This window comes from Aegilops tauschii, chromosome 7 (assembly GCF_002575655.3).
Source record: "Aegilops tauschii subsp. strangulata cultivar AL8/78 chromosome 7, Aet v6.0, whole genome shotgun sequence".
NCBI classification, from domain to species: domain Eukaryota; kingdom Viridiplantae; phylum Streptophyta; class Magnoliopsida; order Poales; family Poaceae; genus Aegilops; species Aegilops tauschii.
Genome location: NC_053041.3, coordinates 29,281,278 through 29,292,089, shown reverse-complemented (window position 1 = coordinate 29,292,089; position 10,812 = coordinate 29,281,278). Strand labels below are relative to the sequence as shown.

Genomic DNA, 10,812 nt, shown 5'->3' with positions numbered 1-10,812 from the left:
AAAAAACAAAAACCCTAGCCCCTGAACAGCTGACGCGTGGATGCCTATTGGTCCCGGTTGGTGCCACCAACCGGGACTAAAGGCCCTCCCGCTTGGGCTCGCTGCACCGGCCACGTGGAGGCCCATCTATCCCGGTTTGTGCAAGAACCGGGACTAAAGGCCAAGGGCATTAGTAACGACCTTTTAGTCCCGGTTCAAAAACCGGGACAGAAGGCCCTTACGAACCGGGACAAATGACCCTTTTTCTACTAGTGTATTATTTTTGCGTCTGGAAGGATTCTATGGATGAGTTACATGCGGTACTTCATTCAGAACATGTACATGTCACCTTGGTCTTCTTCGGATCTTTCGTAGTGTGTATTATCATAAGTTCATATCATGCATATGATCCAAGGTATGATACTGTTTTCATAGTGCATACTATCATGAGTTAGTACTCCAATTATTATTATTTTACATGACTCATATTTATACTTCATTTGATATGATAGGACATCATGCTATGATACTAATATTCTCTCTTTACTAATTAAATACTACAACTCAGCAATAGTTGGCAGTAAATGTAGTTGCAGGATACTCACTACAATAGCCCCACTATGGAAGGTCTCATAGAAGATTGGCTTGGCTAGTTCACCAATTCCAGCGGAGTGATGGCAATAAGGTAAGTTTTAATTTCCACCGTTAATTTGCATCGAAAATCGTACTGCATACACATGAATCAACAAGAGAACTAAGGAAGTGCGAGCTGAACGCGCTGCCATGATCCAGGTGCATGCACACGGACGCTTGAACTGCGCCGTTCTTGGCGGCGACAAGCACTACCCGCCCGTCGCTCATGGTGACCAACTCCGTCCTGCTCGGCGCGCCCCACCCGAAGTTGGCCACCTCGTACGCCTTGAACCGCGTGGACCCGTTGATGCTCACCATCTTGTCGAGTGGCACCCACGATACAATGTCCAGCCAGTCCCAAAGGGCGAGCGGGTCCTCCGCTGCTCGCCGGACCTCCCGCTGAATCGCCGCCGAGGCGGCTCCGACACCGTCAACAGCAAGGAGGTCATGTGCCATGGCCCTTACAAGACACCCGGTGATGCATGTCCCGAAGTAGTTCTCGCTCACGGGCGGGTCAATGCCAGGCCGCCCGCGACAGTCGATGAAGAAGAAGAGATAGACGTCATGGTTGGTGGAGATGACGGATGGGTGCTTGGACCGGACGAATGATGCCCAGGCGACCGCCGCGATGGCTACGAAGCTGGATGACATAGGCGTGGTGGCGGCCTTCCCGGAGGTCGTGTGGCCAGACATGCATTGCTTCAGGTGGTGGATTTGCTTCGCGGTGACGGTGAATGTCCGACGAGGGAGTTTGATTAGGGTGCTTGGGAACAGGTTGGCTTCCTGAAATGCAAAGATTGTGTCCCGGAATGTTAATTTGATTGCATGCCAATAAAAAGATTATAGTATTCCGATCCAGTGCTGCATATTCCAATGTTTATCTTAGGCCCTTTTTGTTTGGGCTGCGACTGAAATGACAAGCAGCTGGAGCTAGTAGAAGTTCATAGTAGTTGAGAACGCAATAAAATATGTTTGGAAACGGCTTTTTGTGTGGCTGGTGAGCCCGTAGATGGTGGTGAAAGTCTCAAATACCCATGTGGGTTGAAGACGTTGTTTAAATGCATATTTTATATGATTTATTTGATTATGGTGTATAATAGTTCAAATGATATGTGTTGCACAGATTTTGTGACAATACACATGATTTGGGGATGATATAGGTACGGGATTCACACGAACGGATTTTACCCGGGTTCGGGTCTTTTATTTTAGAGGTAATACCCTACTCCTGCCAGGTGTTTTATATGGGAGTGTGAGTACAATGGTGTTCTATTGTTCACCCGGAAAAAAAATGGTGTTCTAGTGTTGTTCAATCATGTAAAATTCTCGCCTAGCCTCTGCAATTTATATGGCTGACAAGGCCGGAGCACAACGGCCAGCCGGCCATGTAATAGTAATACAGTGATCACTGAAGAAAATAGCGCCCTATAGCGTGTAAAGAATCGTCTCGTCAAATTGATCAGTTTAAAACATCTCGCTAATAGCACGCTATAGTGCGTTATAGCCGCTAATAACATGTTTTCAGAGGCGATGCTATTTCGTATAACGCGCTACTTTTTTCTTGACAGTGATGACTGTCATTACCTCTAGCGTTAGTACTAAGTTACTACATCCTCCGTTCCAAAATAGTTGACTCAATTTTGTACTAAAATTAATACAAAGTTAAGTCATCTATTTTGGAACAAAGGGAGTACCTTCGTTCAGGTTTTCTACGCCGAACGACCAAATATCTTGGACCAAGGAAGCCTCGATCATTCCCAAAAGCCTGGATGCTTTCTTTGCTCTGCTCGCATGCAAACAATGAATTGCTTTGCATGCAGCAACATGTTTCTCTCTCCTGGCCACGCCAATCATCTGATCGGGAGGAGTCAGGAATTGGGAGGAAAACACATTGATCTAAAGCATCGGCCTAACAAATGCGAACAGGGTAAAGTGGCTCACCGGCCCTCTAATGACGGACGGAGGGGACTAAAGGGGTCTAACCTTTAGTCCCGGTTGGAGACACAAACCGGGACTAAAGAGCAATTTTCAACCTGTACTCCCCCTGTATTGCCTTTTTAGTTTTGAAAAAAAATCAAAAGGAAATGATAAAAACTTCAAAAATTAAAATACTTCGAGATGTAGTTATGTTACTACATCTAGTAGTTAGGGAAATTTAAAAATATAAATTTCGAAAAAAACGTATAATATATCAAAATGTTCAGCACAAAAATCCGCATCGATTTCAACCGCCGTAGGCCGTTTGGCAAATTTTCAGAATCCTCAAATTTTAAAAGGAAAAAAAGTTATGCTCAAATTTCATTTTTTTTAATTTTGGTTAAATCTGGTCAAACTACTTATTCAAGAAAATATTAGTGTTACTAAATAATTATTCAAGAATATTAGTGTTACTAAATAATTATTTCAGTTTTTTTGAATTTTCATCAAATCTGGTCAAACTGTGGTCAAACTATGGTCAAACTACTTATTCAAGAAATATTAGTGTTACTAAATAATTATTGTATTTTAGAATAATAGTTTCAAACTCAAACAGTGAAATGTGTGATTTCATACTCAAGCTAAACTCTCGAGGGTTAATAAGATTGACAGATTACTATTGTTAGGTAAACAACAAATGCTGACTTAGAAACTAGGGGGAATAGAACTCGGAAGTTAAGCGTGCTCAGGCTGGAATAGTGAGAGGATGGGTGATCGGCCGGGAAGTTAGATGATTTGGAATGAGTGGTGTACACTTGAGCAGTTATGAGGGTGATTAGACACTAAATCGTCAAATAATTCAGAAAATTGAAATTTGAAAAAAAAATCCAAAAAATTCAAAAATAATTCTTTAGTCCCGGTTGGTGTTACCAACCGGTACTAAAGGTCCCCCCGACCACCGCGCGGGCTCGTGCCACGTGGTGGGCCTTTGGCCCCGGTTCGTGTTGAACCGGGACTAAAGGGGGATATCTTTAGTCCCCACCCTTTAGTGCCGGTTCCAGAACCGGTACTAAAGATCCTTACGAACGGGTACTAAAGGTCATTTTTCTACTAGTGAGACAATGGAGAACCGCCGCAGTCGGCCATAGACTATCAAGGTATTTGTGTCGTGGGAATGGATATCCACCGGCACCGGTCGTAGACTAGTTTTACCTTAGTCCGGTATAGTTTTTAGTTAAAAGTTGGCCAAAATGTAATGAATCGTGTCCGGTTTATATGAAATCTGCCGTGTTTGCACGAATTTCGCCCAGTTAGTTCAAACATGGTTGAAATGTATGTGGACATCGTTGGATGGCGGCGTTCAGTATAAGTGTCCGTGGACTGACACCGGAGCAAATATGTGGGTCAGCGTTGGAGATGCCCTAAGAGGCCGGGTAAGGAACATAACAGCGACAGATTGGGAAGGGTGTATAGCATCATCGGTTGGTGTGTCGAGGTGTGTCTCCGGTGGATCTGTTCTTGGTGGATTTGCTCGGATCTGGTCGCAGTTCACCTATGTTCATGTGTTTTCAGGTTGGATCCTTCCTATCTACACTACTCTTCATCGCAGCGGTTGCTGTTCTGTTGCGCTGGTCTTATGGGGCCTTAGCACGACGACTTCCCGGCTGTCTATTATAATAAGTTTTGTCCGGCTCCGGCGAGGGAGTGGAAATGACGGCGGCACGCCTTTGGCTCGCTCGGTGCTTGTAGTGGTTGTAGGTGGTCTATAGCTCTGGACGTAATTTTTATTATTTGGTGTTTGTTGTACTGCCATGATTGAAGATGAATTGGTAAAAAAATGAGTCAAAAAAAGATTGGGAAGGGAATTGTGGGGTGAGGATTGGGAATAAAATCTTTTGCAGATCTCAGACTTGCACCTTTTCTTGGGGCGATGTTAGGCACCGGTCACGGACAAATTCACTGTTTTGACCCATTTCCTTAACTTAAGCATGATTTGACCCTATGTGCACAGTTTTTCGGATCTGACCATTTTTCTACCATCATTGTCTTTTGCGGTAGGGTAGCACATCCTACCGCCAAGGCTTTTGGCGATAGGACTTACTTACACCATCACGTCCATTCGGTGCGAAAAAGACCCTATCGTCATGGTCATTGGGGGTAGGAGCATGCATGTAATAATAATAAAGGCACACATGCAATAAAAGATCTATTTTTTTTCGAAAAATACCCTACCGTCATAGGCTATGGCGGTAGGGTCTTTTTTGCAAAAACGGAGGTGACGGTGCATGTAAGTCCTATCGCCAAGGGCCTTGGCGGTAGGGTGTGTTAAGCTACCGCCAAAACAATGACGATAGAAAAAGGATCAAATCCAAAATATTTTTGCATATAGTCCATATTTGCAAATAAGGCCTCCCTTGATCATGTTGATGTTCCGTGGAACGCATGGGCATCTTGCTAGTACTACATACTCCCTCCGTTCCAAAATAGATGACCCAACTTTGTACTTACAAAGTTGGGTCATCTATTTTGGAACGGAGGGAGTATAATATATAGAACATTGATTATAATTTGGGCTAATGTGTGGCTTTTGCAGCTCAGAGCTAAATACTTGTCATAATGTAGGGGGCGGGGCACTATACTTTGAGTGATAAATACGGTGTACCTTTGTAACAGATCATGCTAAACTAACAAAAAAAAGTTCAAAACAGTAAATTTGGCCTGCCAGCCACATGATGCGTCTCGTGTGAGACGTCCGATCCGCATAGGCGTCGTCCTCCACGCGTCCCGCAACATAGCCCTGCCGCTACGCCAAAGCAGCAGGACCGCAATTCCTCTGGGCACTCTGGGCACAACGCGAGAGAGAAAAAAAGGAACGAGGGAGAGGAAACATGTGGAGAAGAATCATCCGCGCATGGAAAGCAGTGATCGATGATGAATGTAGTTAAGTCTTGACAGGGAAGTGGTTGTGGAGGGCCAGTGCCATTACATTTTGGCAGAAAATACACCGCAGATGTCTTTAGGGGATCATTCATGGAAAAAAACGGGGGGGAATATCTAGTGCAGATCTCACATCTCAGAATAGCACCTTTTTTTCCCGATGAAACGGAGCCGGCTTGCTCGCCGGCGGCCGATACGAACGGACTGGGAAGGGAAGTGAGGGGTCAGGAACATACCAGCGGCAGATTGGGCGCGTACTTGCGCAGCATGCTCCTGGCGAGGTCCCCGCCGCCGCCGGGGAGGGCCACCACCGCGCGGTCGAACGTCATGTCAGCCACGGCAGCAGCGTCGCCGCGGCAGGCCGCGGCCCACGCCTCCAGGAACATCCACATCGACCGGCCGTCGACCACGGCGTGGTGCAGTGCCACGCCGACCGCCACCCCGCCCTTCAGCCGCGTGACCTGCACGGCCAGCACCTCCGCGGGGAGCGCCTCCACCTTGAGCTCCGGGACGAGCGCCTCGAACGCGTCCACGTCGTGGTCCGCGTCCCCCGCGAGCCGCCGCGCGTCCGCGTCGTCGCTCTCCGCCACGACGAACCGCACGCCGCCGCCTCCCTCGCGGCCGGAGCAGTCGATGGCGGCGTCGCCGGTGGACGGCAGGAAGACGACCCTCCCGGCGAGCGGGGGGAGCCGCGCGAGCGTGGCCGCGAGGGACGCACGGAGGGACCCCACGAGCGACTCGAAGGGCGGGTGCTGCTGGCCGCCGGCGTCATCGACGAAGAGGAGCACGCGCTGGATTAGCGGGATCGCGACCCACGGCGCGTCCAGCGCGGATAGCCTGAGTACCAAGTCCTCCGGCGGTGGCACGACCACGTGGCCGACCTCCACGATATTTACCGTCGGCATGACTGGCTGGCTAGCTAGCCTACCGACAAGACAGACGAGGTGGGTGGTGGTGGACTGCGCTGCGTGCCCCGAAATGGAGCTAGCTGCCGGCGTCTTATCTTATAGTTGACCAAGAGGGCTACGTGACGCTGGTGGTGGGCCCCACAGGGCAGAGCTCAGCACAATCATATCACAGTAGCTATATTAAATTGTCTGAATTTGTAATTCAGGTTAGTTTCGTGGGAGAAAGAAGACAGACATAGCTGAAGGAAGGACAAAGAAAGATGGTTGTTAGATTTTAATCCAACAGCTTAGAAAATCGACTTGCCAAAATTAAAAAAAAACATTTGATACGATTGAAGGCATCTAAAACAACCTCCCGCATGCGCCCGCACCGTGTTGCCCGGACCGCGAAAGCCATCCGACGAGGGCCTGTATCGCTCCGTGGTGTGATCCGGACGCGTTTTCTCCCGCAAACCGAAGACAAACTTGAAGGCTTTGCGGGAGTCCGGACCAATCCTACGCCCAGTTCTGACCGCTCGGGCCCACTCTTCCCTCACCCACACTCGTTCCCGCCCGGCGCCAGCTGCGAACATTCACGCCGATGTAGAGCCCGGACGAAGAGTGGACGTGACCTCTCACTGGCGTCGGCCACTAAAGCGGCTTGCCTGCCGAGGGCGAAGCCCGCGACGCGTCTTCGGTGTCCGCGTCTATTCAATGTCGGAGACGCTGGCCTGAACGGGATAGGACGAATATCTACCACGGCCGTTCAATGCCCCGTCCGTCTGTATGCTGTCATTAAGAAGACTCCTCGGCCGAGAAACCCACTTTAGTGTCGTGCACTGACGCACCTAGACACCTCGCCTCACCGGAATCCGTTATTTAAAGGCAGCTGCCACACACTGCTCTCCACACCACAACACAAGCCGCTCCCCATCCTCCTCCCTTGCACTGTATCCATCATGATGACTATAGCAAAGGTCACCATATACTCAAAAAGAGTGCCACACTGATTTTTTTAATAGGTCCAGTCGCCTCATTGGATCATCGGAAGAGTTGTAGCGGGATGTCTTCAGGAAAGGCGAGGGTTTCCGTTGGGGCGAAGTTCGCCCTACACTATTAGGGAAGCCCCTATATGAAGATTTGTAGCAGTAACGTGGGGTATGGGCCCCACACTACTGTTGAGTAGCAGTAGCGCATGCCAAAACCGACCCTACAGGTGCATTGTAGTAGTAGCGAGTGGTGGTCCAACCCACACTGGTGATAAGTGGCCCCACGGTACCCCGGGTTGAGCAGTAGTACCTGCGAGGGTCATAAACTCCGCGCTACAACTAAACCTGGTAGTTGTAGTGCGGGTCGTATGGCTCCCGCTGCCAGTACACGTACACGGGCCAGGTGGTGGCCCCATTTAGCAGCTGCGCCGGTCACGCGTCCCGCGCTCCAGCTACTGCATATACCAAGAATATACTCGCACTGCTGCTATGCTCGCCAGCCTAAATATATGTCACCTTCCCTGCCCCCCCCCCCCCCCCCCCCCTCTTCTCCTTCCACTTCCACTTGATTTGTTCCTTCTTCCTTCAATTCTCCCCCCTCCTCCCTCTCTTTCCAAAATTTATATTAAAAAATATCAAGATCTAAAGTACCCAATATATATATATATATATATATATATATATATATATATATATATATATTAATTATGAAACTATATTTCACATCGAATCTAACAATATTGATTTGGAATTGCGATTGTTTACACTTTTCTCTATATGTTTGGTCAAAGTAGATACTTTGACTTTGGACAAAATTTATATGCGGACTCAAAAGGACCGGAGGGAGTATGTCACAATAGTTGTAATTATATTGTCTGAATTTGTAATTTGGGTAAATGCCACCCCGCAAAAAAAAGGGTAAATGCCAGAAATGACCGCTACCAACCTATTGTTCATTTTTGGCATGTTTCTACTATGATATGGGCCTGTGTTCATTATGATTTATCTTGTATACGGCACATAGTGGATGTCATATGTTCCAGCAATCTAGTTAAGGATGCAACTGCCTAATTTTTTTTGAAGTGCACGGCCATGAATAATGATCGCATATTTCATCTGCTAGCGGCTATGCTAGGGCGACTCGGGTGGAGATCTCAACGGCGGCGCCGCCGTCAATCTCCACCACGTCTTCTCCTCCGTCGCCGCTGGGCGAAGCCCCGGCCGGCTGATGGCGGCGGTGGAGGACCACTTCCCTCCCGCATCCAGATCGGTTGAGGCAGGTCACCCGTCGGCGCCAGGGCACCTCTCCCTGATCTGGGTCGCGGCGGCGCGGCGCCTTGCCTCCGGCGACGACGCAAGGCGGCGGCGGAGCTGCAGGGCGGCGTGGGAGTTCGGGTGGTGCGGGCCGCTCGACGCGTCCGCGTGGTCACGGCGGCCATGGTTGTGGTGGCCGGCTGCGGCAGAACGTGGCCGGTGGCGGCGGCGACGTTCGGCCTGGATTCCGGGGTGGCGGCCCTGGGAGGTGGAGCCACGTGAAGCTCAGGCTGCCCGCGACGGCATAGCGTGGTGTTGTCCCTGTCCAAGGCGTCTCCGGATTGGTTCGGTTCAGAGACGGTGACGAGTACGCGGGATCCCTCTCGATGGCTCTCACGGTTTGGAGAGGTGGGGTGGCAGCCCTCCTCCCTGCCTTTATTGGTGGCACCCACAGGCAATGGCCGGTGTGCCAAGGGCTCCCACAGTGGCAGAGCTATTGTGGATGATCGCCGGATTTAGGCGGCTAGATATGGGGCATTGAAGGCGGTCGAGATGGTGCACAGGTTGTCGGCTGGATTTCTTGGGACAGATCCGGGTGAAAACCTGGTCTTCGGCCGGTAGCCGGAGCCGGTGATGGCGACGCCCTTGCTTCATTTCCTTCTTGAAGGCATCATTGAGGTGAAGCTCCTAGCTCCTCCGAATACCTCCGGGGGAACCCCTTGATCAATTGATTGGATGATGGCGGTGCTCTCGTGTCGTTCCCTTCTTGGGGGTGTCATTCTTGGAGGTGTGCATTGTCGAGGGACCAGTGGACGGTTTTACTGGTGGAGCAGCGTTTCTTGTTTTGCATCGAGGATGTGGAGTCTCGGCGTGGCGCAGCAGGGTCTCGGAAATGGTTGTGTGATGATGGACACGCGTAGGGAGGTCGCGTTGTCTGACGTCGTGGTGGTGTCAACTGCAAGCCTGACCATTGATGCGTCGGTATCTGCTCTGAAGATGGATCGGCGGAAGATGGCGGCGGCAGCCTCGGAGAGGGCGCCAAACCAGTGAGTGGCCCAAACCCAGCAATGTGGCTTGGTTGGGGCCTCATGTTTTAGATGTTAGGCATTGGTACGAGGTCTGTTTGGTATTCGGCTCGGACTTTTGGCACTCCTTCATCAGTTAGATAGGAGTAGCGACATATGTTACGACGATGGTGGCTTCAGACTTACTGATGTATTTTTTTATAAGACATTGTGAATAATTAATAAAATGGCCACATGCATTTTCCACATGCAGAGGCTGGAGGTCATCCTTCTTTTCTAAAAAAATAAAAAAATGTCGCAGATTCTGAATACGCTGCTACTGGAATGATATCACAGAGGACAGATGTATACAGCTTCGGCATTGTAGCTCTCGAGATAATACTACTTCCGGCCTAGTTTACATCTTCTTTGTATTTTATGCCAAATTTTGACTAGAAATTTAACTAATAAAAATATTAATGCATGTCATAAAAAATTATATCGTTGGATTCGTATTTGAACCTAGTTTCTAATTATATCATATTTATAACATACATTAACATTTCGTTAGTTAAATTTAAGGTCAAAATTTGGCAGAGAATATAAAGGGGACTAATAAACCAGGACGGAGGTAGTATGTGAAAAGATGTCCCGGTCTTACACGGTGAAGGCGGAGAAGAGCTCATCTCCAGGATCACTTCCTGATCATGTAAGTAGTTTTAAATTATCATGACATAACCAAAATTGCAGTAGCTTATATCTCCTATTTGTGAATGTACTCGATTCTCCTTCCTCTATAATCTGCCACTGCACTTTACCTGGATGCAGAGAATTGTGCAGCTACACAATCTCTAAGATGCCTTCAACTTCAGGATCTTTCATAAACATGGGTGCCGATTGGTGCCTATTATGTCCAAAATCACCAGGGGAAAATTGATAGATCATTTGAAATGGTTTGGATTCCTTTCAGGCACGCAAGTACCGGAAGAGGCCCCGCAAGCTTGTTGACCCACTGTTGTGCTGACTGTAGGCCCAACATGTGGGAAGTTGTGGCGATGCTCTGCAGCATCGGGAATGGGAGATCGTCACCAGCCTACTGCTGTAGTAATAATCAGGGGTTGTAGTTGAGCGAGGATGGCCAAGATTATGACCGTCACATTCACATACATGTTTTACAATGGGCATGGTCGCCCAAGTTCAGTTGCAGGTGAA

At 48.9% G+C, this 10,812-nt stretch overlaps 1 protein-coding gene across 1 annotated transcript; it reads right to left on the bottom strand.

The window, feature by feature from the left end:
* Positions 1 to 529: 529 nt before the first annotated feature.
* On the bottom strand, positions 530 to 6,445 carry LOC109732447 (malonyl-CoA:anthocyanidin 5-O-glucoside-6''-O-malonyltransferase). Its single transcript, XM_020291625.4, has 2 exons — positions 5,703 to 6,445; positions 530 to 1,395 (listed from the first exon to the last, which is right to left on the bottom strand). The coding sequence occupies exons 1-2, from the start codon at positions 6,369 to 6,371 to the stop codon at positions 685 to 687; spliced, it is 1,380 nt and encodes a 459-aa protein (XP_020147214.1). The 5' UTR covers positions 6,372 to 6,445; the 3' UTR covers positions 530 to 684.
* Between the last annotated feature and the right edge of the window lie 4,367 nt (positions 6,446 to 10,812).

Excerpts from the sequence above, each read along its gene's own strand:
- LOC109732447 (XM_020291625.4), bottom strand. The coding sequence starts at position 6,371 with ATGCCGACGGTAAATATCGTGGAGGTCGGCCACGTGGTCGTGCCACCG. Across the intron at positions 1,396-5,702 it reads ACGCGCCCAATCTGCCGCTG|GAAGCCAACCTGTTCCCAAG; the intron begins GTATGTTCCTGA and ends TTTGCATTTCAG.